General features: G+C 43.4%; 1 protein-coding gene across 5 annotated transcripts in view; it reads left to right on the top strand.

The window, feature by feature from the left end:
- The window catches only part of CACNA2D2 (calcium voltage-gated channel auxiliary subunit alpha2delta 2), a 537538-nt gene that overhangs the window by 383787 nt on the left and 125817 nt on the right, over positions 1-27934 (top strand). For all 5 annotated transcript variants that reach the window (XR_013391944.1, XM_077924744.1, XM_077924743.1 and 2 more), the window contains exons 7-8: positions 22984-23115; positions 24208-24265. Coding sequence is in view for 4 of the 5 variants with exons in the window: in XM_077924744.1 (XP_077780870.1) it covers positions 22984-23115; positions 24208-24265 (190 nt within the window). In the remaining variant the exon portion in view is untranslated. The remainder of the gene's footprint in view (positions 1-22983; positions 23116-24207; positions 24266-27934) is intronic.

Genomic DNA, 27934 nt, shown 5'->3' with positions numbered 1-27934 from the left:
CAAAAGCGACATAGAAGCTTAACTTTTACTGCCTTTCAGCCAGACTGTGAGCTAGGAAAGGTGTGTTTTCGCTTGAAACTCTTGTTAATATCCTTGTGTAGAGAGACTAATTCCACCTAACTTAACAGCAAAATAGGAAGCATGGAGTTAACCTTAGAAAGCTGAGTCAAACTAGCTGCCTGTCCTCACGGTATAATGTGTGATAGCTCACTGGAATGTGAAAGTCTGTCTCCTGATGCAACATGCATGTTCTAAATATTTTGATTGCTGCCACATTAAAGAATGCCGCTAATCCTTATGAATCTACCTCACCCACATTTGTGACTTTCCCCAGAACATGAAACCACACACAATATCTCACTGGCTCTTTGGGTCACATTTTTGGGTGGTTTCACATTTTGGGGGGTTTCAACAACGGTTGCCTCTGTGCCACCCAACATCTAGCTTGCATTGTTCCTTTGGCAGTGTATTCCAACATGCACTTATGTCGGCTCGTAAATGTGTGGAGAACGACATCAGTAGAATGATTTCACTGCACCGGCACCAGTGGATTAGAAATGGCAATTAGTTTTATTACCTACCTAGTCCAGGCCGAGCAGCTAATGAACCGAATCATGAGATGGGGGGAGGAGACCTTGGGGTGGGTGAGCAGGATGAAATATTCATGATTTCCAACCTCCTGCTTCTATTGCAGAACAAGCACTGGTGCCCTGCCAAAGCCACATAAATCAACACACAGTGCCGTGGAACAAAATCAAATTGGAGATTAACTCACTCTGGGGGTGTTATGCCCTGCTTAATAATAATAATAATAATAATAATAATAATAATAATAATAATATGATAGAGGAAAATAAGGGTATGGGGTGGATTTTCTATGGGGAAAGCATCTTACTATATGGAAACAATGGTTTCAAAACGCTTTTAAAATAAATATTACTTCCACCACATGAAGTATGGGTAATCTTTGAAATGTGGTCTCCACTCCACTGCCAGACATTTCCTGCTGGTGACTGGAAAATGCTGCCTACTATGGGATGAATTTGCATGGAAAGGCAGCTGATATCTTATGGTCACCACAGGTGGTTTTTTTGGTGAATGTATTTGACTCAATGGGTATCTTGGGTAAAAACATAGTAATAAGATGACCCCTCATCCCCAAGGGTGGCAAGGTATGTTTCATTTCTTATGGTCGAACCCAGAGACTGTTAATAAGGCTAGCTACCTCTAAGGCACCTGTATTGCTTTCTATTGCTTCTTCAGCATCATTAGTGTTTGCAGTTCCTCCCAAGTAGTTACTATCAGTGAATCACAGTATAAGTTATCTGCCGGTTTGCTAATGCAGTTGTTATCTCATCAGCTAAAATCACCAACAAGCCTTTGTCACCTACCAAAGGTTTGTGTGCTGCTCTGATATATCACTTTAATTTTTCATTTCATACAATAATGCTGATATCATACCAGGCTGAATTAATTTTGAGAAGATCTCCTGAGAATTATATCAGATGCTTCGTCAAGCTACCTAATTACCTTCATGTCTACCTTAATGTGAACCCATAGTATTCGCATCCCTACTTTGCAGCGCCCTCTTGCTCCTCTGATGGTTTAAACAATAATGTCTTGTATAAAATGCTTAGTACAATAACCATTAGCCAGGTGGAACCTAAAAGCTGCTAGATTCCACTTGGCTAATGCTTTCTCCAATACTGAGAGAGAGAGAGAGAGAGAGAGAGAGAGAGAGAGAGAGAGAGATCGAATAAACAGGGTGATTGTATGCTCCTGCTGGAGAAAAGTACCATCTTGAAGTGAATAAAAGGTAAAGGACCCTTGGATGGTTAAGTCCAGTCAAATTCGTCTATGGGGTGCAGTGCTCATCTTGCTTCAGGCTGAGGGAGCTGGCATTTGTCCACAGACAGCTTTCTGGGTCATGTGGCCACATGACTAAACCGCTTCTGGTGCACAGGACACCATGACAAATGCCAGAGCACACAGAAACACCGTTAACCTTCTCACCACAGTGGTACCTGTTTATCTACTCACACTGGTATGCTTTCGAATTGCTAGGTTTGAAGCTGGGACAAAGCAACAGGAGCTCCCACCATCAAGCAGATTCAAACCACTGACCTTACGATCAGCAAGCCCAAGAGGTTCGGTGGCTTAGACCACAGCGCCATCCACATTACTTTTTACCTTGAAGTTAATATGCAGGAGTGGGACCTGCAGTTGCCAGTATGCTTCTGTTAGGGATAGGGCAAATATTCAGTTCATTTCACCCCAACCCCTACTTTTGCTTTTATGGATGAAAATGTAATGGCCAGCCTAGCATTGGTATTACTGTTCCACTGTGTGCATCCTAAGATCAGGATGTACACTTTCAATCACTCAATTTTAGGAGCAGTAAGAAAGCTTTTATGCTTCCTACTGACTGTTTCAGGCAGAATCTTCTGTATCTTGTAGGCCTCACTTTGAGAACTTCCAACCAGAGTTTCCAAACCCTCATTGGTTATATGATTATTCCATGCATTAGTTAAGGATGCAAGAATGAAGTGCCCTAAACAAGTACTATTGTTTCTAGTGCTATGTGTGTCACTCTATTGTAATCCTCTCCTCAGCAGGGAACTGTCAGAGGAATAAGGCTATTACAAGAATTGATTGTTCATGCCCTGCTTTTCCATGTATATTAATTTTTCTGGGCCTCAAGATCCCATGAATACAGTTGTTGTTAATAACATTTTCTTGTGCATATAACTTTACATAGTGTTTGATTAGTGCCCTAAAGCAGGAGTGTGGACCCTGAGAGGCATATAGCCTATTACATTGGGAAATCCCAGAATGAAAAATAAGGAAGTGAGCAAGGAAATTGGTAAGAAAATATAATTGAAGAAGGAAAGGAAGCATTACATTATGTGTTATGGGGTGTTTTCTATTTTTTCTGAATAATAATCCAGAACAATCATAATAATAATACAGTATCACAATTTCAGGAAATGCCCTAGTCCTCTATTAAATGCACTAGCCCTATGCATAAGAGAACTGTAGACATTGGCCATCTCCTTTGCCAATGCACAATCAGCATCAGTCTGAAAGGGGGCCTATGGGGGCAAGGATGTACACAAAGCTCACTCAATGGGGATGGGAACCCTGACTGTCAAGAGTTTGCATCCTCATAGAGCAGGCTTCCTCAACCTCGGCCTTCCAGATGTTTTTGGCCTACAACTCCCATGATCCCTAGCTAGCAGGACCAGTGGTCAGGGAAGATGGGAATTGTAGTCTCAAAAACATCTGGAGGGCTGAGTTTGAGGAAGCCTGTCATATACTCATTGGGACCATTCAGACTGATGCCATTGATGTGAATGATGTGCATGTCAGTTTCTAAGGCTATCTTCTTATTCATGAGAGTTCCTTCAATTCGAAACTCCTGTAGAGCTGACTGCTATGAGCTAACTGGGGTTTTGGCTTTTGCCACCCTGCGTTTTCTTCATTGGCTGGCCCAAAAAAGCAGTGCATCATAGTAACTCGGGGAACCTTCACGCAGTAAGTGAAGAAAGGAAGGTGCAAAACCCACTTCATCAGTAGAGGTTAAGATATAAACAACTACCAAGATGGATGGTGAAGGTTCTGCAGTGTGTGTACTGTGTTTATTTTCTCACCTGAAACCATCATAGATCACACCTGCAGCAGGTATAAGCTAGAAGGCAAAGTAAGAGGTCTGAAGGTGTAGCTTTCCATACTTTGTCTCATGGGAGAATATGATGAATTTTTGTACAGTATTCAGGGGTTGCTACAGCAAGGACTAAAGAAGAAGAGACTTGGAGCTGTTGCAGGGAAGAAACTGCACAAAAGACAGCCATTAAATTTTCCGAGGGTGGGGGGAAGCATATAACTGATTCATTTGTCTATAATATAACCATATCCCATTTAGCACACTGCAAGCCATAAGCAGTCTTTAAAATAAGAGGTACTGCAACACAAGGCTACTTGGCTCAGAACAGGGAAATAACAACAACAACAACAATAATAATAATAACAACTTTATTATTTGTACCCCACCCATCTGACTCAGTTGCCCTGGGTAGGCAGAGTGAGGTGGCCACCTTAGGCAGCAGGGCTTTGATATCATGAAAAGGCAGCAAATGGTTAGATATTGTTGTTAACATTACCAGGGGGTTGGGGATTTTTTTGTTGCCATGGAGAGAGACAGTTGTGGGATTTTCTACTCCAAGTGCCAAGATATTCTGGCTGGGCTTGGGTACTGTATGGAAAGAAAGAAAGAAAGAAAGAAAGAAAGAAAGAAAGAAAGAAAGAAAGAAAGAAAGAAAGAAAGATTGGTGGGCCAGTTCTGTCTGAAGCATGTGCCCTCTTCCTTGGAAGCCTGTCTCTCTAAACTCAAAAATGGTGAGGTCTAGTTGTTGTTACTCAGTGGATAAAACAAAAGCATTCTGAACATGCTTCCAAGCACTCTCTTCTTTATAGCTGCTTCCATGTTTCAGAGCTAAGAGTTGTCAAGTTGTAGCTCAAAGGAAGGCATTGGTGGAAGTGGTGGTGAAGAGGAGATTCAAGAGCAATCAATGGAGAACCATCATTTGACTATTAGCTGATTTGGGTGTCCAAAGATGGATTGAGGGCAGGTGGCAACTGATGCAAGATGAACTATCATATGAAAAGACTTGGGTGTAGCTTGTTCCCAGCACTAGCTTCTTTTTATTGTAGTTTGGAATTAGATTTGTAAGAAATCACAAGCAAGACTTACAGAAGTGACAAGTTTGTGTGACCTTTTAATTGGCTAGATCCTCAGCAACTGCTCTTCAAAGTAGCTCCACTGGTTTCAGTAGAGCTATATCAACTGAAAATAGGCAGCGGCTGTGTTTCTGGCTTTGTTCCCAGGCAAAAGGTACCAAATTCTCAAGGGGCAATGGTAACCTGTCACTTTCGTCACATCTGGCAAATGCATTTAAGAGAGGGGAGGAGTGGGTAAATTGCTGGTATTTTTAAAGTGAAAAATGTGCTGCCTGTAAGAAGCTTAGGCAATAACTATGATCTGCATTCCAGAGCAAGCAAATTAACTGATCAGGTATCTTTCAGAAAAGAGTGAGGCACAGCAGAAACGAAGGTTTTGAGGAAGCATTTACAGTACAGTGAGGTGGCTTGATGAGTAGGAGAAAATCCTCATTTCCAAGGAGGCTGCGTGTGTATATGAAATAATGAGGGTGATTCACACATGCATGTTCCTTATTTGATAACTGCTAGTGATGACTTGCATGCATGAAAGAGCTCTCCCAAAACAAACACTATAGAGTGCTTATGTTATCAATTATCACACAACTTTTTTAAACGGAGGCAGTTCACATGCTGAACTATGAAGTATCAAGGAGGAAGAATCACTTAGGCAGTAGTAAGAGACAAAACAGACTTTAGCTGCAGCAACAAAATCAACATGTGGCAACTAAACTGCTTAGTAAACTAAACGACATAGCAAATCAGAAAGAAGGACTGGTTGCAAAAATGCAAAGAGTCAGATACAAATGTGTTCATTGCTAATTTCTCATCGCAGCCAAAAGTCTTTGTTATATGCTTAATCTACTTTACCTAGCATACTGTTGGGGGAACTAGCATGGGGGCTGGGGGGTGCATGTTGTGATTCCATTTTATCCCTCATGATTTTGGACATCTATATGAAGTTGCTGTGTGGGTTTCCTCTGGGAATGTGGAGTGAGACACCATCAGCAGGCTGTTAGCATTTGGCTCCATTTTTCCTTGTTCTCTCAGTCTGGTGAAGCTGTGAGGAGCTGAACCAGTGCCTGGATGCTGTGATGGGCTGGACGAGGGCTAATAAACTGAATCCTGACAAGACAGGGCACAGTGTGGAGATTATTCCTAGATTATTCCTATTTGACCTGCTTTGGACAGGGCTGCACCACCCCTGAGAGCTGATAGCACAGTCTAGGGCAGCCTTTCTCAAACTGTGGGTCCCCATATGATGTTGGACTACAACTCCCATCACCCCTAGCTAGCAAGGCCAGAGTTCAGGGATGATGGGAGTTGTAGTCCAACAACATCTGGGGACCCACAGGTTGAGAACCGCTGGTCTAGGGAATCTTAGGAGCCCAGGTGGCAGCTGTGATATGGAGTGTCTTTCATCAGTTTTGTCTGGCTCATCAGCTGCAGCCATTTCTGGACAGATGCTATAGCAGTGATGGACTCTCAAATTTCAGCAACACCCCGTGTAACACTAAAAATTTGGTGCCCCCTGCCTCTCACATTCTGTTCTACAGCATTGTTTTGGCACCCTCTGCAGCATGGCCCCCAGTGTAACCGCACCGGTCGTGTCACCCTAAAACCGCCTCTGGCCGTAGTCTACCACAGTGATCCAAGCTCTGATAACTTGGATGTTTTAGCTGTGAATCCTGCACTGCAGGGAGTTGGACTAACCGACCCTTTGGTCCCTTCCAACTCTAAGATTATATTAACTCCCCACTTGGTTTGTGTTATACGTGGGGCTGCTTCTGAAAACAACTTAGAAGCTTCAACTGGTACAGGAGATGGCCACTAAAAATTGACCAGTACAGCCAGGTACTGTATATGGATGTCGTGCCAGGTTTTTTAAAAGCACACAATTCAGTGTGACTTTATGTCCTCAATAGCCTAGGTCCCACAAGCCTGAAGAAGAAGTGCTTCTGACAATATCAGTCTTCCTGTGCTCTGAGATCATCTGCCAAGTCTCTTTTCTCTTGGTGGTTTTCCCAGTAGTAGCTCACCAGTTGTGGAATGCCTTCCTTGAAGAGGCTTGCTTGGCACTTATGCACCAGTCTATTCAACACAAGACATTGCTCTTCATGTTGGCATTTTAACTTGTAATTTTAGCTCTTTGGGGGCATTTTAGCTGTTTTAAAGTTCTTACCCTGCTGCTTTATTGCAGTATTTGTATTGCAGTACAAATGGTTGCATAGCGTCCTGAAATACTAAATAGGATGAAGGGCTCTGTGTAAGAGTGTGTGTGTGTGTGTGTGTGTGTGTGTGTGTGTGTGTGTGTACAAACACTACACACACACACACACACTGCAGTAAAAAAAGGTAAACAACTATAAAATGTGGGAAGACCACCTCAACACTTGCAAAATAACTCAAAGGCACCCAAGATAACATAACAATATTCAAAATCCACAACTTTAAAAGTCACAGTGCAATAAAATGGATTTAATGCATTAGAACTAAAGAGCCTCCAATCAAAGCAGTACACTTGAACAACAAAGTAGCTAAACCATTTAGGGGTATAGTTTTCAATCTGTTGCTTAAAACATGAGATTTAAAAATACTTGGAGTTTTTATGAAAATGCTAAGCTTGTGCTCTAGAGGACAGCCTGCAAGCATGGAAGATGATGGGCAAAAATCTCAGCTCAGTGGGAATGGTGATCCAGTGAGGCAAGGGGGGAGTTGGGGACAATGGCTGAGGTGATCTCTACTGCCAAGGCCAGGACCTGTTTACCTATCAGACCAGCCCAAGAGAGATGAAGAAAGAGCTGAATGTCCCCGAGGGTCTTAGAATAACTGTGTTGAGGGGGAAAGCATCTTACTCCATCTAACTCCTCCTTTCCAGCTCCCCAAACCCCCATATTAAGTGATGGTGTATTGTATGGGCTGCATAAACTTTTTGTGTTGTTCTTCCCCTCACGGTTTGATCTGGCGGAGGGTGGGGTGCACCTCCAGAGCTGTGTTAACTCATAGAGATAATTGAAAATAACTTTCAAAGAGAGCTCCACTTAAGAAGTTAACTACTTGCTCATGATCAATTCAGTATACATCCATAATGGCATTTAAAGCAGAGCATTAGGAGCAGCATAATTTACTTCTAATAGACTCATTATTTGTAAATGTATTTATTTTTAAGATAAAAATACCATTTTAAAAAAGCAAGTTGTGCAAAATGTTAATATCCTTGTGGGGAAGAGAGGAATTAATGAGAAGAATGAATCTCTTGCCATTTCATCATTTGATTCATTAGCATTCAATTTCCTACCCCCAGAACCTGGCATTACTGCATCATCAGGGTTTCCTTTTGCAAGAGACCAGAGGAGATTGATTCCATTTTCTGCTTCACCCTCTTATGGGAACTGGCAACTGTGACCCGTATAATAGCTGGTTTAGAAACTTGTTGAGTTGTGAGCTGCCTCTTTTGTAGCCTCTGACCACACAGTAAGGCCAGAACTGTTCAACCACTTGTCACTTCTCTACATTTCTGAAGGAGGGGGGTGCTGAATCAGAGGCTACAGATTATTCTCTCTTCCATGCAGCCAAAGTCACCACAGCAGTAAATTTTAAGCTGCTACCACATGGTATCCACTCAAAGAATAATGCCATAGAAACTATTCATAGAAAAGATCTGAAGAACATGCTCCGTTGTTTTCAGCAAATGCCCATAATTGACATTTGGGGCAATTTAAAATCCATTTAAGCCACCTGTATATTAAGCTATTGCAATAAAGCTCCTGTGAAGCAGATTGAGAGTTTTCTTTAAGCGTTTTGCAAAAATATGCTTCAAAGAGAGTTGGGACACATTTCTCTTTTTTTAAAAAAAAAAAGAAACCCAACACATGCCCCTTAACATTCAAGTGCTGTAAACCATAACTGTTTAGAAAATTGAAAAGTCCTTGGAACTAACCCCCTAGAAAGTTTCATTAAGATTGATCGTGTATTTTTTGAGATATTAAATGTTTTAGCCCCCATTATATTCCTGATGCAACCTTAATTATTCTGGTACTACTGTGCCTGAATAATAATGTGAAATTTATACATTTTGAAGGCAACACATATTGAATGATAGTCTTACGCAGAAGCAACCTACTTTTTCTTCTTCAGCAAGAACAGGAAAATACAGAATGCTGTTATGGTCCTTTATAGATAATTGCACAAGAAAATGTTATATATGAGAATGGTAATTGGAATATATTTAGCACTGTGGTAAATTGTTCCTCTCAGATGTTTTGGAGGCAAAGGAGGGGTTTTCAGAGGGGTACAAAAGTTTCCTCCCTGAACTCCAAAAAGGTAGCTTTTAAGCAGAAGCAACTTGCTTGCCCCCCCCCCCTTCCCAGTGTTCTTCTTTTCCTCTTTTTTGCCCCAACATTCTTCTTTCCCAAGTGGTCTGAGCCCATCAGGGAACATGAAGAAAATTCAGTGACCTCACAACAGCATTATGCAGCTAATCAGATTGGGTTGCATAATCACGTTGTGAGGGCAAATGAAGTCAATTATGTTGCCCTCACTCTCCATGGGTGGGGAAGGAACTATGTCCTAGTTGCCAAATACATCCATGCTGGGCTGGGCTGTTGTGTGGTTGTTCCATTGCCCACATTTACAGTGCAGTACAACAAAACAAGGAGCGCTGACATGGAAGTCTTGGCAATGGGGATGCCCTTCACAAACATTTATATGAGCTCTTGAGCCCCTACGCTCCAAAAATGATGAAAGGAGCCCCCCTTGTTGGGAGAGCAGAAGTGTTTTTCCCATGTTTCATCAGCTCCATCATTTATGCAAGTTTCAGATGAGGTTTCCTCCATGTTGAGATAGCCAGTTTGCTTCTACTGAACACCTGAAAGCTGCTGGTTTTCTAGCCCTTGGGAATTGGGTCACCGGCCAGACGACATTAAGTTTGTGTGGGCCGTATTCAGCATTTATCCACAAAGACATTCTAAGTAGTGGGGTTAAATGAGCCTGAAAATTGTGAGTATATTAGCCTGTGACAGAGCTCTTCCTCATTAAACTTCATCTTATTTGAAAAGTGCTTTTCCGTCTACAGGCTGTAGCTGTCTTTTCAGCACCAAGGACAGCCCCTACCTATTTAATCTTCCTCTACCTTTTTCACCACAATTGCAAAGAAGGAATGCCCCTTCTTTTGTATTGTACTCTAACCTGTCCCAGAAAAGAGTTATGAAAGGTGCAACTAAGCAGGGATTTATTTATTTATTTGCAAATATTCTAGGTGCATAGTGCTGCACAGAATGTACCATAAAAGAATGTGGCATGAAGTATTAACTACACGCAGCCATATCAGTGGTGCTATCTCTCGTGCATGTCCAATCCACCTGATGCTGCTGAATTAACACAAAGGAGAGAAGTGATACATGCAAGCTGACCACTTAGTTGGTGCTGGGAGAGGTGCAGGGAATGTGAGCCCACAACACAGACAGGAAAACAGGGCTATAAGATCTGGGGTAGCAGAGTGGCTAAGAAACTGAGCTGCAAATTAAGAAGCACTCGGGTTTGAAATGGAACTTCAAATCAAGTTTGAATCTTGTCTCTGCCATGCACTCACTGGATGGCCTTTTGCAAGTCGCTCTCTCTCTCTCTCTCATCCTCAGTCCTTATCAACCCCATCCCCTTATTTGAAAGATGGGGTATGAAAATACTGACATTGTCAAAGCTTGATAAAGATTTCAGCGACATTTTTTAACATGTGAACAGTTTAAAGTTATTACTTTTTGTGAAATAGAAGTGATGATTTGTAAGCAAATGTATTAAATATTTGATTGGCAGATAGAGACTTTGTAAATAAAGTTTCGGAATCTGTAGCAATGAAAAATACATTTCATATTGGCCATAATAAACAAACATAATATGCTGTGCATATTATATTTTGATTTCACTTCTGTAAAGACAAGCCACCTTACACAGAGAATGGAGTTTTCAAAACTCTCATTGCTGTGTGTAAAGCAAAATATCCCTAATATCTATCCGTTGATTCGCCGTTCTGGGTGGTAGGAAGCAGCAGTGGTTTTTGCAAGAGACACAAGCAGAGGTTGTAATGGGATTGAAATGAACAAACTGTTCCTCTTGACTTGCCAACCCAGAGCTTGTATGCCACATTCCTAGTCCTCCACCCTTGTCTGAGGATTTCAGCACTGAAGCAATCGAGGGGCACTATCGCGAGCTGGCATGCTAATTAAAACATTTAATAATACACCCTCCATAGTCACCCGTCGCTACACACACAAATTGCATTTTATATGTTTTTTATTTACTGCGCCAGTTTTAATTAAATCTGTAATCACTTGCCAGGGAAGGGTGGGGAGAGGGCGTGGCCTGGACTCTTGTTCTCCTTGCCTGGCTGGAGGGGCTGGTTTGAGCCTTCCAGGTTAGGCCCACAATGGGGTCCCTTCCAAGGGAAAGAGCACAAGATGGATGGGGGGGAATCAAGTCCAATTGCAAAAACATTCAGAAAGAGGAAAATCTGGGATGTGTCTGGATGAGAAAGGGGCTGCAAGAAACAAGGTTCTCGAGCGACATCTCAGGCTGGAGAGTTTATTATCTTGCTGTTCAGATGTGTTTTTTTAGTGATATTAGATTAGAGGCAGCCATGATGATGACTGAGCATGATAGCTCTTAGCCTGAAGGATGGCTTTGTTTAAAAGGAGTTTCCCAAGAGACAGATTGTAACATTTAAAGTGGGGAGGTTTCTTGGGGGGAGGGGAAGTGTAAAGAGTCGCGTAGCTGTGCTCCCAGCGCAACTGTGCAAGGCTATAGTATCTCCCCACACCGGCATTATCCCCACCCACCATTGTCTAGCTAACGTGTGTCTGTGTATTGCACTGTTAGCAACTTGCATGAGTTACTGGAGAAATGTACTGATCACACTCACTGGGCAATTAGAGCTAGATTTTTCACATGATTTTACTCTCCTTAGAAGGGACTTTCCTTTGGCTTATTTTTTAAACGTGTTTTTTGCACAGGTAGATTTGGGCTCTTCTGAAAGGTTGCCTCTATGCATTACTTAACTGTGCAATCCTGTACATGTCTATTCAGACATGAGCTCCACTGGCTTCAGTTTGCCTTACCCCAGGTTGGTTGTTCTTGTTTTTTACTGTGGCCTAAAAGTATGCTCAGCATTGAGTATGAATGCCAGAGTTGTTTGCTCCGCTATGCTGTCAGAATAGTATTAGTCACATAATGCCGGGTCGATAAGCCAAGAGTAAATGTCAATTCCTTATGTGTTTCTTCAGTTTTGGTGTTATAAATAGTCTGACATACTATAAAGCCATGTTGCTTTGATATCTGTCTGTAAACTGTTAATACATTTAATCTTTTCTCATGAAACCAGCCATTTTGTTTCATGAAAACTTACACAAAATAAGATAAACAGGAAATCATAGGCTGATAACATAGGGAAGGGTGTGTTTTTCTCTAAGAAACATCTACTGAGATAGTGACTCAATAAACTGCTGATCAGAGGTGCATCTGTCAGCAGAAATACAATAGCCTCTTCCCACTGTAATACATTAATAGTTTTTTAAAGAAGAAAAAGATTCAGGAGCAGATCTGAAAGAAATGTGAACGGACTGTTTAAGTAAACTCTGTGTCGGTATGAGTTTCATCTCTGAGTCAATAAAAATATATGATGGTCATTAGGTAAAGAATAAAACAGTAAATAAAGACATGATCGATCACATTTTTAAAGCTGTAGAAAAAGAGTGTGGTGTTCAATGCACTTCACTTAGGGTTGTCTATATTTTGCCACCCCAAACCAGACAGTGTATGTGTAGGCTTCCCCATTCATTGGGCAGAGCTGTCCCCTCCATGGAAATGACTGGGGAAATCCTTTGCAGGAGAGTTGAGCTTCACTGTGTATATCAGAGACCACACAGGAGGAACAAGATATTAATGTATCAGGATTGTTCCATGTGTTTTGCAGCTGAAACCTTTCAGCTTTTGTCACATGGGAAGCCATATGGGAAGCAATTTCTCCATCATCACAGACTTTTGGGGGGGGGAGTCTTCAATTAAATGGTGAACATTGCCTTTCTGAGCTGCTTTGCACATGAAGATAGTTGCCAAGGAGGTAACCAGTATGGTCCCTTCCAAATGCTACAACTCACATCAGCCCAACAAGCATAACCAAAGCCAGGGATGATGGAAGTTGTAGTCCAACAACACCTAGAGGGTACTGCATTGACAACCCCTGCTCTACAAGGCTGTTGTTGCATGTTCTTTAGCCCTGATCTTACTGGTTATACCACCTGGACCCTAAAACAGACAAAATCTATTGTTGTAGGCAACCTGTTTGAGATGTTATTTGGCAAACAATTGTTTGCTCATGTGCCTTCAATAAGGAATGTGTGCTTAGACTGTATATGCAGCCATGGTGTTCCCTGCAAAAAGCAGCTGTGTTAAGAAAATATATTGGCTCTGATCTAAAGCCACAGGTACATGGCCTGCATTGCTTACTATGGCAGATAGAAATCCCCAAATGTACAATAATAATAATTTATTATTTATACCCCGCCCATCTGGCTGGGTTTCCCCAGCCACTCTGGGCAGCTTCCAACAGAATATTAAAATACAATAATCTATTAAACATTAAAAGCTTCCCTAAACAGGGCTGCCTTCAGATGTCTTCTAAAAGTCTGGTAGTTGTTTTTCTGTTTGACATCTGGTGGGAGGGTGTTCTGCAGGGCAGGTGCCACTACCGAGAAGGCCCTCTGCCTGGTTCGCTGTAACTTGGCTTCTCGCAGGGAGGGAACCGCCAGAAGGCCCTCAGCACTGGACCTCAGTGTCCAGGCAAAATGATGGGGGTAGAGACGGTCCTTCAGGTATACTGGACCGAGGCCGTTTAGGGCTTTAAAGGTCAGCACCAACACTTTGAATTGTGCTCGGAAACGTACAAACCCCAATCATTACTATATCGATTTAACAGATTCAATTTAACACAGGCGGCCCTGCATTTCCTTCTTCATTATTATTTTCCTGTTCTGGATCTGGTGCAGAAGGCCCATGTGCCATCTTTTTCTCAACTCTACCTATATGTCAGTTGTGGCCATTCCTAGTGAAAGGTGACCTGGTGGCTACTGCTGTCCATTATGTCCAGCCTTGAAGTGTTGTAATGTGCTCTCTGTGGGGCTACCTTTTAAAATAGGGAAGGCTAACCTATAGTACTCTTGATGCTGTTGTACTATAACTCCCATCATCCCTGGCCATCTACCATTCTAGCTGGGGCTAATGGGAGTCAGAGTCCAACAACAGGGCTGCAGGTTCCTTGCCCCTGTTTTAAGAACTGCCAAGTCTCTAGTTTTGTGATGACATTCCATGCTATCGAAGCCAATGAATTTGGGGGTCTATGTGTGTGAGTCAATATGCACAGCCGCCTTCCAGCACACTGCTCTCATGCATGCATGTGGGTAGGGACCGCCAGCATGATCACACAAGTCCATTAGAAAGCTGAAACAAGGCTGACACTATGTGTTGCTTCACTGGAGACAAGCCACAGTGGTTACTGCCCATTCTAACTGGATGCAATGAGAGAGAGGCTGTTGGAGATTTTGGAAAGATTAATATTTTGCTTTCCCTTCTCCACTCCATTGTATAAAATGATTGAAGGAAATCAATACATGAAGCATTTTTCTCAGCCTTGGTAATGCAGAATCTTATACCATGTAATGTTTCATTGATTGACTGCAAGGAGGCAGGAAAATCAAAAAGGGGGGAAAGAGAAGGTGTGCTAAGAAGGGAAAGGGTGAAGGAGCCTGGCGGAACGCCACACCTCTGCAGAGGCCTTTGAGCTTACCCAGTCGGGGATCTTAGGAAGTCCTCTTTCTATTAAGCATGCATTTGTTTTATTTATGGATCGCTTTCCATGAGGCATCCTGAAGCAATTCACAATATAATAAAACACACATAAAAGCAATTGTATATATAGAAAACAGTTAAAGCATGTCACACTCAAGAGGGGAAGCGCCTGTGTATTTTTCTCTAGGGACTGATTTGTACAAGCCACAAAGTGGACAAGAGCATTTACTGACGCAGAGTTCAAGCGTACCAAAAACTCACTTGGCCCCAAACTAGCTATCATACTAAACTTGTCATTAGCAATTCATGCCTTTGTGGCTTTTGAAGCCTTTTGAGTAGGTATTCAGAGAGGCTGTTTCATTGGAAATGGACCCTTCCCCCCACTACCATAGCCCCGGTCACTCACATGCCCTGAGAAGCTGCTGTTAGCCCTAGAAGGAAAACTCCCATTGACATCGTTTCTGTTGTTCACCAGCTCTTTAGCATGTGGCATCCACACACAATAGTGGCCTCCTTCTTGGCATAAATCAGTCACCTGCAAGCATTGCAGATGAAGAGGATAACAGTACACAGGGTTTGAATGAGATGCTGGGGCATATGAAACCTGAATGAATGAGTAGTTTCTCTTGCCCCATACTTGCAGATAAATCAGCATCAGAAAGGAAGGAGAAGTGTGTGAGAGAGGGGGGGAGAGAAGAAATGCTCTATGTGCATGTGTATTGCATGCCTGAACAAACTTGAATTAAATAGTGATTATTTTAAAATTTTACTATGCCAGTAGCAAGAAATGTGACTATGGAGTTATTTAAATGGAAGAATTTCCTTTATTTATTTGTAGGAGTTTTGTAAAGTGCTTGACACTGTAAGGGCTGCGAACCTAACATTAACAGGTTTATCATCAAATCCTGCCTATGAGGCAAAACACTATAGTCATTAGGGGAAATGAGGCACAAAAGGCCACTAATATTTGAGGATGCAGCATGAGATATGTTAAGGCTCATTTCAGAAATTCTGAACACCTGCAGACGCTCTTAGATTTCAGCTGCTATTATGGATGCTCTGTAGGCCCGAAGCAAAATTCACCAAGGAATTGCACAGAACTCTTACAACTCCCAAACATTTAAAAGAGATTTTTACAGAACAAGTTCTCAACAGACTGTGTCTGAGGTGCCTCTTTAAAACAAAACAAGCCCCCTTAAATTTAACGAACATTTTGCTGCACTAGTTTCCCAACAGAAATCAGGTTTAATTCATTTAGATGGGGAAATGATGTACCTGTCCCTTATGCCACCAAATCAGAAATTCAGATAACTGGGAGATGTATCCACAGAATTTTCAGATGTATAGGTAGGTGCAAGATCAGTGGAATACTTGATCCTTCTTCTAAAGTTACTGATACGTGGCAACTCAAATTGCCTAACCTTTGATAGGCTGCAAAACCTATATGAATTTCCTATTAGGTCATTGGTCAATCCTCAGCATTCTGATCAGAGCTGTTTTGCCTGACATCTGAAGTTCCCTCTTCTATAGTACCAAGCAACTTGTGGGCACACATGCACACCAGTCCTTTGCCCTAGCTCACCTTTGCTCGAGCCCCTACCTCAGGGCCAGATTTAGGTTTGATGAGGCCCTAAGCTACTGAACATAATGGGGCCCTTTATATGTCCAGCTGTCCTTTGTCAACAACAAATTGTCACTGTTTTTTGTGTTGAATATATGCTGTATGGTAATTTATGTACCTAATAGGTATCTAAGGCCATTTGCCACTGTTGCTGTATGTAGGTTTTATTTTATTTGTTTTTTATCTTATATTTTGGAAATGTACATCCAATTTTTTTTCCTTTAAATTGGGGGGTGGGCCTAAGCTATAGCTTGTTAGCTTATACGTGAATCCGGCACTGCCCTACCTTATACCTGCTCTCCCAATGCCTGCTTAGCTGTTTGGCTTCAGTAATTGTGTAGCTGAGAGTGATTCTGGACTCTAACTTGCACTTGGCTGTGACAGCCAGGTGTTTGATAGGCATTATGCTGCATTATGGGAGGGCCTTCTACAACTCATCAAATTTGGAGATTTGTATTCAAAAGTCCAGATAAGAAGGCATCAACCTTATCTTTGTTACTATTCTAAAATGTTTTCGAACAATGTGCAACAAAAACCCAAACCCTAAAGAGAGATCTGCAAACGGTATCACCAGGAACGTAGCCTTGATACTATCCTGAACATGAAAGCAAAAATGCCCAGCACACCAGGATTGTCAGAATTGTTGTGGTAATCAGAATAAAGTTATTTGGGTAAAGAAGCAGAATTCAGTAAAAGTATCTGAAGTGTGATTCATCTGTCTGTAATGATCCTTGGGGGTTTGATCAAAGGGTAGCAAGAATAATGAAGTTCAAGGGAGGAGAGGCTGCTGCGGGAAGAATTTATGGAAGTGCTAAATTTAGACTGTGTCTCAAAAAAACAAAAAACAAAACCATGATGCAATAGCATGTCCTTTTGCTAACCAGCTGTCAAAGAAACAATTTCACATGGGTTTTTCAGGGTTTTGAGAGAAGAATGACATGATGATGGTGGTGATGGTGATGGTGATTGGCTGCCCCCAATCCAAGGTTCTGTGTGTGATCTGATGGAGGCTTCTGATGTATGTGCAATGAAGATGCGCTTGCAGAGCTCCACCACCACTTTGAAGCAAGGGGAGGATCCGTTGTGCCAAGAGGCTAAGCCCTCCAAGTGTCAGCTTTCAAAGAAGCCAGATAGAATTGATGCTATTCGCTACATGAGATGCTTTCAACCTCATGCACTCAAACTCCTGCAGCAAGCAAGCTGTGTGAAAGAATCGCATTGGGCAATTGTCACCCTCTCCATAAATCCATCCTCTTGACAGCACTGACATTTGAAAGTGACTGGCCCTAAGAGCATTTTCATTATTCACTGTGATACTGGTTGCTTTTGTTTGGAAGCTGCTTTATTGTTGATATGGTTTCACCAACAGCCTGTGAGGTCAGTATCTTTTGAAACAACTCTATGACACCACATTCTTCATTAATAGTTACATTAAGAATCTGTAGCTCATATCACCAAAGGAATTATACTTGGACGGATTTGCTCCTATCTCCTCAGGGTCCCCAAAGCCTTCTCTTCCTGTATGGGCTGTGTGTCCCACTCAGTGTCCAAGCTGGAAAGAAATAGAATAATCTTGCTGGTGCTGCCTTGCTCTGAATCCAAATCATACAGGACAGTGTGCTTATTAATCAGCCAGCCAACAAACCAGTGGGTCTTTCTGCAGGTTACTTCATGCTAAATCAGCCAAATTGCAGCTTTATCAGTTTGGAAAACTGGGTATTTATTCATAGCAATATTTATATGCTGCTTTTCAGTCCTATACGGCACCCACAAAGTGGCTCATTAAAAAAACCAATAATAGTAAAAGTAAAAGGAATTTAAAAGGAATAACTAATTCAGTAAAAAAAGAAAAGCATTATAAACAAACTCTGGAAATCAGACAAAAATCAAAGGTACATCTAAATGGTTGGCATATATATGTCTCAGGAGACAATGGAGCAGTGTACCTTTGGGGGTGAAGTCAGATCATGGGAGAGTTACAGTGCCTCTACGGTGGCTGTAGAGACCGATAAGGGAGAGACATGTTTTGTTGCAGCTGGGGCAGATGAAGGCGTCTGGTTGTGCTACTGCAGATACACCATGGTGTTTCTTCTCTCTGCATTCCTCCCAGCAGTCATTCCTCCTCTGGCTATTGCTATGGATACACAACCTGACTGTCTGTCTTCAGGCACTGCAGTCATCTGCAAGGAATTCCCACATGGTGGGATTGATGTTGCCAGCCTTCATGTCACATTTGCCAACATCTTTATAATGGGCCTGGTAGCTGAAGCCAGCTCCCCATAGAGAATTACTGTTTCAATTATTGTTTTGAAATTTGGGAGGGAAAAGGTTTTCTGGGAGGCATTTAGACACTGGAGGGAAATTTCCACCATAAATGGAAAAGATGTAGCCAATAGATTGTCTCTATGTGTGCCTGATACACAAGCAAAGAACGTCTAATATCACTCCTAGGTTCATGGCTCAAAACTATGTGCAGTCGTATAGCATCAGTCTAGCATCTGATGTGTCAACCAAGACTGTGACTGTTGGATTAAAATGGGGGGATATGCAGTTCTGCATTTTTGAGCATTGTGGGGCCGGGGCGCAAGATGGCAGCAGTTGCTGCAGTGCTGCAGTGCTGCAGGCAGCGTCTCGTCAGATCTTCCGCATACCATGTGTCGGACAAGTAAGGGGTTTTTACATTGACTGGAGGATGGTATGTGACGTTAAGGGAAGGAAGACAAGTTATATAACTTGCAGCGTGTAAGGAGTGGGCGGGGGGGGATAGACCTATTGGTAGAAGACTCTTAGCTAGAAGGGGGCAACCTTGTTTAATTTTGTCAAACCTTCCACACTTGCTCCTCTTGCATATTTAAAATTGACATGGAAAAATAAAGCAGTCCCACACTTGGGGGGGTTATGTTTTTGTAACCCATTCAAGAACTGCTTTTTGCAATGAAGAATGGGCTAAAAATATTTCAGATAACATAAAATTCTCTGAATCCCAAGTGATCAATTACGACATAGTTTCTAATTGCTGCATTTTCATGTTTCAGTTGAGATGTCATTTGTAAGAAACAAATTATGATCTCCCCTAATTTTTCAGTAAAGTTTTCCTGATTATATAGATATAAATTAACTACACATATAAACTACACATTAAAACACAGCCACATGCAGCACTAGCCTGAGGGACGCTTCTCTGCTTTGAAAGCATTCTCATCAAGGAGTGATTTGCAACTGCGAAGTCCTGGCCATGTGCAACATTTATCCTAAGACTCCCCCTACCACTTTTCTCTAGCAGGATTCCAGGCTCAAGCTTGGGAGATAAACACAGCCTTGGAACCTTTAAGGGCATAAAAGAAAGGAGAGCAGGAGATTGCAAAACAGAACAAACTGAAGGTAGTCTAAAACTATTCTAGTGTAAATGTGAAAATACCAAATGATCCTCAAGCTATCAGAACTCTCCACACATATGCCCCCCCCCCCTGTTCATAGCACTGCTTCACAATGGAATTGTAGAATGAAAATTAGCCATACTGCTTTGCACAAGGAAGGAGTCAGAAGGCAGGAGATGATAGACATGTTGTTAGCAGCTAGCTGTGGTCTAAACCACTGAACCTCTTGAGCTTGCCAATCGGAAGGCTGGTGGTTCGAATCCACACGAAGGGGTGAGCTCCCGTTGCTCTGTGCCAGCTTCTGCCAACCTAGCAGTTCGAAAGCATGCTAGTGCAAGTAGATAAATAGGTACCACTGTGGTGGAAAGGTAAATGGTGTTTCCGTGCGCTCCAGTTTCCGTTACGGTGTTCCGTTGTGCCAGAAACGGTTTAGTCATGCTGGCCACATGACCCAGAAAGCTGTCTGTTGGACAAACAGCGGCTCCCTTGGCCTGAAGCGAGATGAGTGTCGCAACCCCATAGTTGCCTTTGACCAGACTTAACCGTCCAGGGATCCTTTACCTTTTTTCTTTTTAACCAGTAAAAGATGGGCATGAAGCCGGTAGTTCACCTTTGAAGTAGAAGCTGAGCAGAGTGAGCTGAGCAACAACATTGGCAAGTTGTAACTAGCTACGTTTGATCTTGGCTTTACACTCTGATCCACCATGCTGGCAGTTGCTCTACATTTTGAAGTGTGCTGTCTTCTTTTCCATTGACCTCAGAAATAGCAGCATGTTACTTAAGTAGTGACTGCATTAGAGAACACCTGAAATAACCATTTAGCCTGCCTTTGCATACAAATAAAAATGCTTAGTTTCCCACTCATCTCATTCCATTTCTCCAGCAGTGTGTTGTTTGTGTTTTTTGCCACTGTCTGTTTAGAAGGCAGTTCTTAAGCCGTTGCTGAAAGCCCTCTTCAGAGCTGGACAGTGTGGCACGCTCGCCCATGTTCAGGTGTCACCACACTACAGCTCCGTAGATAAACTCTTTGACACTAGCTAGTGAAAGGAGTATCTCTTACGTTTTATTTTAACATTCTGGCATGGTTGTTAGCTTTATGAAATCCCTTCTGAGTCATCATCCAAGCACTGAAGAGAGAAGGTCAAAGACGTTTCCCCTTCTTTAGGGAGCGTGATCTCAAAGGTGCATGCAAAGGGAATGCCTTTACAGCCCCAGAAATGCATGTGCATAATAATGGATACAGCGGCTGGATGTACATGAGTACATCTAGGAAATCAGGCCAGAGCTCACACCCAATAAACTCCAGTATTCCCCCACAGGAACTGCATCAGGAAGCAGGAAAGGAGTTATTTTACCTGTGCTTTGAACCTTTCCAAAAGTCTAGTTGGAAAAAAGAGCTATAAGTGTGAACTGACAAAGTCATAGCCTAAGTCTTGCATCTATCACCTTGACCATGACTCTAGCAATTGCTAATGCATGCTGGGGTGCTTTTCTGTGATACTTTGAGCCCTTCTCAGAGCCTGCCTGTATGCCCCGATTTCTTGGCTGTGAGATGCCACAAACTCAGCTGCCCTCAGGTGTGTTTCCTGATTGTTCATAGAAAGCTCTGAAATCCTCTGCTGCAGAAGAATGTGTGATCTTCGAAGAATGAATATGAGAGGATGACTAGAATGATGATGACTGGTGGGGCTCACACCTCTTTTTCATCTTGCCAACCTGTGCTCAAAGAACTACTCCCCCCACCTCAGCTCTGACTGCAGCTCTCTAGGAAATTCTCCACTTGATTTTCTCCCCTTGAGTGCTGTTAATAGAGGCATGTTGGAGGGGAGAGAGGTTTTTTAAAAAAATGAAAGAAAGAGCAGGCTGGCAGCGACAAGTAACCAAGTGCCTGTTCTTTTGCACATTCCTTAAATCCTGGCCCCAGCTGATTAATCACAGAGTCAGGCTGCTCTGAGCTTATCACTTTCCTTAATAGCTGAATAATTTAAAACCTCTGTTTGCTGGCGTCTTAATTGCTTTTGCATTAGACACGAGGGCCACCATGAATGCAGAATGGGACCAACCCCAGTAGGGTCTTTCTCCCCCCCCCCCCCCACTTCATTCAATGTCTCTTTGGAACTGGCTTAGAGGGGAGAAACTGGGCTGTGGTTCCTAAAGGGGATGCAGGCAATTTATTTCCCATCTGCTGTGGGTGGCCAGAGGGACAAATACACTTCATGGTGCGCTGACTCTTATTCTTCAGAAGGCTTTGATATTCTTCATGCCTGGAATATAATTTCCATCCAGTCAGGGGGTGGGTGGGTGTTTTACTTGTGGATTTGTGGAGTGGCTTCACATGAGCAGGGTATGGCAGTCTGCATATCTGCAAGGTGCTAAGAGACAACCCAAAGCTAATCTTCAGTCTCAATAGTACAATTGAGTTCATATTCCTAATAACTGGTGTGAGTGGCATAAGTTCATCATTCCGTTTGCTTATCTCTGTGTATCACATGCTACAAAAGGCGGCCAAAAAAAACCCCTCTGCCACTGATCTAAGTGTAAACACTACTGGGACTGGGTTTGTCTCCATTTTTGAGGAAGAAATGACAAAATATTATCCATTTAGTCTTATTCTAGTCCTATTTGGGAATTTTTCTGTGCTATTTATTGAATCTGATGGGACAGATAATGTCATGATTTACACCAGGGGTCAGCAAACTTTTTCAGCAGGGGGCCGGTCTGCTGTCCCTCAGACCTTGTGGGGGGCCAGACTATATTTTGAAGGGGGGAGAATGAATGAATTCCTATGCCCCACAAATAACCCAGAGATGCATTTTAAATAAAAGGACACATTCTACTCATGTAAAAACACGCTGGTTCCTGGACCATCCACGGGCTGGATTTAGAAGGCGATTGGGCTGGATCCAGCCCCCAGGCCTTAGTTTGACTACCCATGATTTACACCACCTGTAACGCATTAAAACCAACACCCAACTATCAGCTAGTTCCCAGTACTACAGATAAATACATTTGATGGTGTTTAGTGGTGTAGACACATTCATAGGTGTTACTCATGAAGTTATTAACATGGCTGGTCTTCCTACTAGTGCAGTTGTAGCACTGGTAGCAATGGCAAGGTGTGGTCATGAATACACTTGATACAATTCCTGTGCAGCTGCTTCTTGTGAAAGGACTGTTGACAGTTAGCCCAACAATCGGGGATAATGAGCACTGTCAATCATAATTCTTCAACTGGAATTATCAACAACTCAGCAAATTATTAGCATCTCAACAACTCCATCAATTGGGCTGTGTAGAAAGAAGTTCCGCACCTCTGTGGCCATATAGCTTTGTGGAAGCATCTTATGTGTGTTTTCTTTCTAAATTACAGAGAATCTGCCCTTTGGTGTCCAAATTCTAGGCACACTGATCTTGTTTTCTTTTTGTTTCTTGCAGCCACAGTAATCCTTAACGAACTCAACTGGACTGATGCCTTGGAGGATGTATTCGTTGAAAACCGAAAAGAAGATCCATCTCTGCTATGGCAAGTCTTTGGGAGTGCCACAGGCGTGACTCGCTTCTACCCAGGTTTGTGCCATTCTAAAGTGAAAGAGGGGGAAACCTACTGATATGGGCCTGAGCAATGACACCACAATTATACATGTACTGTGTCTGGTGTAGTTGGAGTAGAGGAAGTGGCGGGGGACAGCTTTTCCCATTGTGTCTTTGTCCTTGAATATTAGTCCTGTTTGGATTTCACTATTGGGTTCAGTACTAACAGGAGCTGCTTAGGATGGAGGATAGTGATAGCTACACATCCCTTCCTTTCCTGTCTTCCTATTCCATCCAGGATTTCACAATATGGGCCAATGGCTAGATGTGTTTAGTGTGATTTGTGGACCACAGTCCTCTGCCCCTAGAACTCCATGTACCCCTCCCCTCAATAGCGTCCATATGAATTCATCTTCACTGGCCTGTAGTATTGTTTCCTGTTGCCAGATAACACCAGGGGCAGACTTTGGTAATCTTTCATAATATGCAGGGGCGGAGGAAGGGGAGTGCGGGGTTGCAGGCAGCCTCAGGTGTCACCACTGAGGGGAGTGACAAAATGCCAGGCAGCACTCACCATGGGGCCTGCAGCGCGCCTGAGCCACGCGTCTCTCCTAGGAGAGACATGGTGGCTTGGGCGCGCACAGGCTCCCCACTGCCCAAATGGTCCGCCCGCTGCCTCCCGCCCCCCCCCCCCAGCTGCAGGGCAGCTGAGTGGGAAGAGGCAGGCAGACTCCGGAGGCCCTGCAGTGCACCCTGCCCCTATGGGAGGCTGGCACTGCGCCTGGGCACACCGCCCCAGGCACCCAAGCAGCTTCCTCCGCCGCTGATAATATGGCACCCTGTGCAAGGCCAAATTTTGGCTCCCCTAAATGGATCTTCTCGGTTATGGATCTTCTCAATTTTGTGTCCCCTCAGCTGGGTGCCCTATGCAGAGAAACCACCTGCATCAGCCTAAATTAGCCACAGATGACACTTTTTGCATAATCATCTCTGTTGCCATTGACTTGTAGCAGGTGGGCTTCCACATGTACCCTTTGCTGCCTTCCTTCCCCACTGTTTGTATTTCCCTGTATAGGCATCAGCTGTGCTACTTCTAATGTTACTTCTAATTGTCTCTTCCAATTGAAGCCACTCCTTGGAGGATGCCCAATAAGATTGACCTGTACGATGTCCGACGAAGACCATGGTAAGTGAAGAGTTGCACTGAAGTAGGTGGATCCTGGGTTGCATACCACAGGAACAATAGTCTCAGAGTTGATAACAGGGGGCCTATCATTTAAAATGTAGAGTTAAGCACACCTAAGCACATTCAACTAACTTTTACTCACCATAGTCCCATTAAAATTTATGATCATAACTAATTTAGGTCCATTAATTGTAAAGGGTTTACTCTGAGTAAATCTTAGTTGACTACACCCATGCATGTTTTTCAAATTACAGTTGCACCTGTTCTTTCACCTCTTACTCTGGTGCTAGCTGATCTTTAAAAATGCTTCACTCTAGCAAACTGTATTCAGTGTTAAGCCTTAACCAAAGTGGAACAGCTGAGCCACCACGACTCGTGTCAGCAGAGCAGTGGATGCACACGCACACATGATACCTGCTGAATTGCACGGTCCAGGCTAGAATTCTCTCAGCCTGCTCACTTGGTCCAAGGGACCATCTATGGGAAAAGGTGGCAGTGTGTAGAACCAAATGATGGAAAAGTTTTGTAAGGCCTGTAAACGCCATCTTGGTAGTCAAGATAACCCTGAGACTAATTGTTTGTTGCTGCAAGAATAGCTGCACATGCTTTGATATATTGCTTTGATATATGCTGATTGCTTTGATGGTATATTTATCTGCGGGTTTGGGATGCATAGGTGAGGGGCGGCTTCGCATACTGGCTGACTGTCAGCTACTCCCTTTTCTGGGAGATGGGTGGGAGTTGGAAAGGGCTATTGATGCCAGCTTTCATAGCTTGCTTTATGTATAAGTAATGCTTAAATGCTTTCCTGCGTGTGGGAAAGTCATGAGAACTGCTTGCTGCTTCGGCATCCATCCTGAGCCTATAAGGGCAGCAGGGCACTGCAGGTAAGTTTACACATTTCTTTAATAAAGCGCTAGAACTGGCACTTTTGACATGTTTATTTAGTATCCCTGCATCAGACTAGTTGCACAGGCCCTCCTTTGGGCCTGCAGATCAAGACAGGCAAGCAGCCATTCCTGCGAAAACCAAGAATCCCCACCCCACCCTCAGGTACCAGCTCTGGAGGAATGGCTCAGAAAGCTGACACTGATGCTCCCCAGCAAAGGCAGCCTTCTCCCTCTGCCTAATGGTAGGGCTGAATAGCATAGTATTCATCCATAGTTGTGATATTGGAATGCAAGCTCCTGGGAGAACCAATAGACTCACAGTGGAGAGAAGGCTTTGTCATGGAAGGACATCTTCTTCTCACTGGGCAAAAACGCGTAAGCAGAGCTGAGGGGAAATGCTGTAAAGAACTGGAAATGCTGGAAGTGCTTGAAGGGAGGGAAGGCGGAAACACACAGCACCTCGTGGCAGAGATGCAGATGAGGACTCTGATTTGTGAAATGCCAAAACAGCAAAGAACGGAGGGGGGAAAGCCACACACACACAAAAAGTAATGCGCCCACCCTAAGCTAGTGCTGTTATTGCCTGTGCAATTACTGTGTTAAAAGTGATTGCTTGCGTGTTGCAGACAGCTATTTGAGGCAACGTAATTCCCCCAACCCACACATTCCATTTCCCAGCAACAACGTTAAGTGCTAGAAAAGTGCAACATCTTCCTCACCATAAAAGTGCCACCTGGAGTGAATGCATCTACATCCCCTTCAACAAGGGAGCATCAAGTGTGCATTTATTCATTGTGCAAATAAAGGAGCATCTGAACAGGCCTTTGGAGCAGCTGTCTCAGAAAAGGGCCAGACCATATCGGATCTGGGTGGCAGATTATCCCATACTTGTTGGTTAAATGGTGGAGACCAGATACGAACACAGAATCCCATTTGGTGGCCTTTAGATGCGTGCTTGCAGGAGGCGGCAGAGAGCCTCAGCGTTCTGCTTAGCAAAAGGCATTGCGGGTGGGGAGGGGATAACTCCTGAGTGCCTTCAAGTTTGTCTTCAACCTTTCTGCCCCTGTAAATTGTCTCAGCTACCAGAAACTAACAGAGCGTTCTGAGTAATGAAATGTAAATGAGCACAGTATGTTCAGCACTGCCACTACGAGGGTCTATTAAACTGGAGCGGGATTTACCCAGACCATGGGTGCATGGAGCCATCCAGCAGACTCTCCCGTTCCCTCCCATCTCCGATATCTTCTCTGTGTCTCTGCTCCCTCCTTCCCTCAACTAGTCTGTATGAAATTCCAGGTCTGTGAGCAGCCAGCTCTGTCCAATTTTCATTTCACACATCGTTGCCATTGGAAAATGGATACAATAACACAGGCAGAGGCATCCAAGCTGCAGCTCTCATCAGCTTCCTCCCCCTCCCTCCCTTTGTATATCTTTGGAGAGGAGAGGCAGAGGGGGTTAGATAGATAGATTATAACCTTAGATACAGATAAATGGGGCAGGGTTCTTCCGCCCTCCCCACTGAAGTTGCAATTGTAAATTTAGCCCTTATTCACAGACAGCTTTAGGTAGGGCTCTCATCTTCTGTAAGGGGGAGGGAGTAGAGAGAGAAATGGAAAAGGAAAAACAAATAACTCTCAAGGAGCAGAGCCAGAAGGACAGGAAGATAAATGTGGCACACGGCGACAGACTACATTTAAGTGAAAGCTGCAAGCGTCAATTTAGCCACACACCAAGTTAAGCATGATTGAATCAGTTACGATTAGCCCAGGTAAAAGGCACTAGCTTGGCAGCACTAATTACGCCTGTGCAAGTGCAGGGTGCTTAGGATTTAATTTTCCTCCATTTATTTTGGAGCTCTTGTATATGAGCAGAACAGGTATGGCTTTGCTTCATACAGAATATTCATGTGTGCGCACGCTCTTAACGTACACGGGGGGGTTGGAATAGAAATCACGGTGCCTTTGTTTTGTAGCATGCTGCTTTTAGATTGTAGGTAAACATTGTTCTTATTTTACATTGATTTTGCCCATGTCCTAGACGGGTCTTTCTCTCTCTTTTTCCCATGGGGTAAATGACATTCCTTTTGTTGCCGGCATTTTCTCCTACCCAAAAGGCTGCTCAAACAAGTTCAAACAAGTATTTACCAGCCACGCAGAGACAGTGGGGTGGGAATGGGGGATCTTGAGCAGGAAGCCCTGGCTGGGCAACAAAGAGAGAGAAAATATCTGAGTCGGAGGCAGTTTTCTTTCTTCCCTTTAGCCTTCATATACATAAACAGCAGCAGCTCCTTTCAAGTCTGTCCTTTAAACTTCAGGTCCCCGCTTATCGGGAGACAGACAAAGCACAGTCGCCACAGGGCTGCCTGCAGGATGGATAAGGCTCTCTCTGTGTGTGCAATGTGGGCCTGATCTTTTCCATTCTGCACATGCATTAATGCAACTGCATGGTGGCAGAGTTGAAAGCACAGGCACCTGGCAGAGAGGTCTCAAGAAGGGACTTATTTTGGTTCTTCTGCACATCACCTATGAAGAAAATGTTTTCTTTTAGCAGGTGGATCTTTGCACCTGCCACTCAAAAGAGATGGATCTGAGTTTTTGAAACAGCTTAGCTTCATTCCATTTAAGCTCCAATGAAAGCTATGGAGAGGGCCTTCTTGGTGCCTGCTCCCAGATTGTGGAACTCCTTCTCACAGGAGGCTAGGCTGCCCCCCCCCCTTGCTTTCCCTTTCCCAGCAGGCAAATAACTTTCTGTAGACAGACCTTTGGCCTCTAACTGGTTC

Source organism: Podarcis muralis, chromosome 2 (assembly GCF_964188315.1).
Source record: "Podarcis muralis chromosome 2, rPodMur119.hap1.1, whole genome shotgun sequence".
In the NCBI taxonomy this organism is placed as follows: Eukaryota; Metazoa; Chordata; class Lepidosauria; order Squamata; family Lacertidae; genus Podarcis; species Podarcis muralis.
The sequence above is the reverse complement of the archived record's forward strand: the minus strand, read 5'-3'. Positions and strand labels throughout refer to the sequence as shown.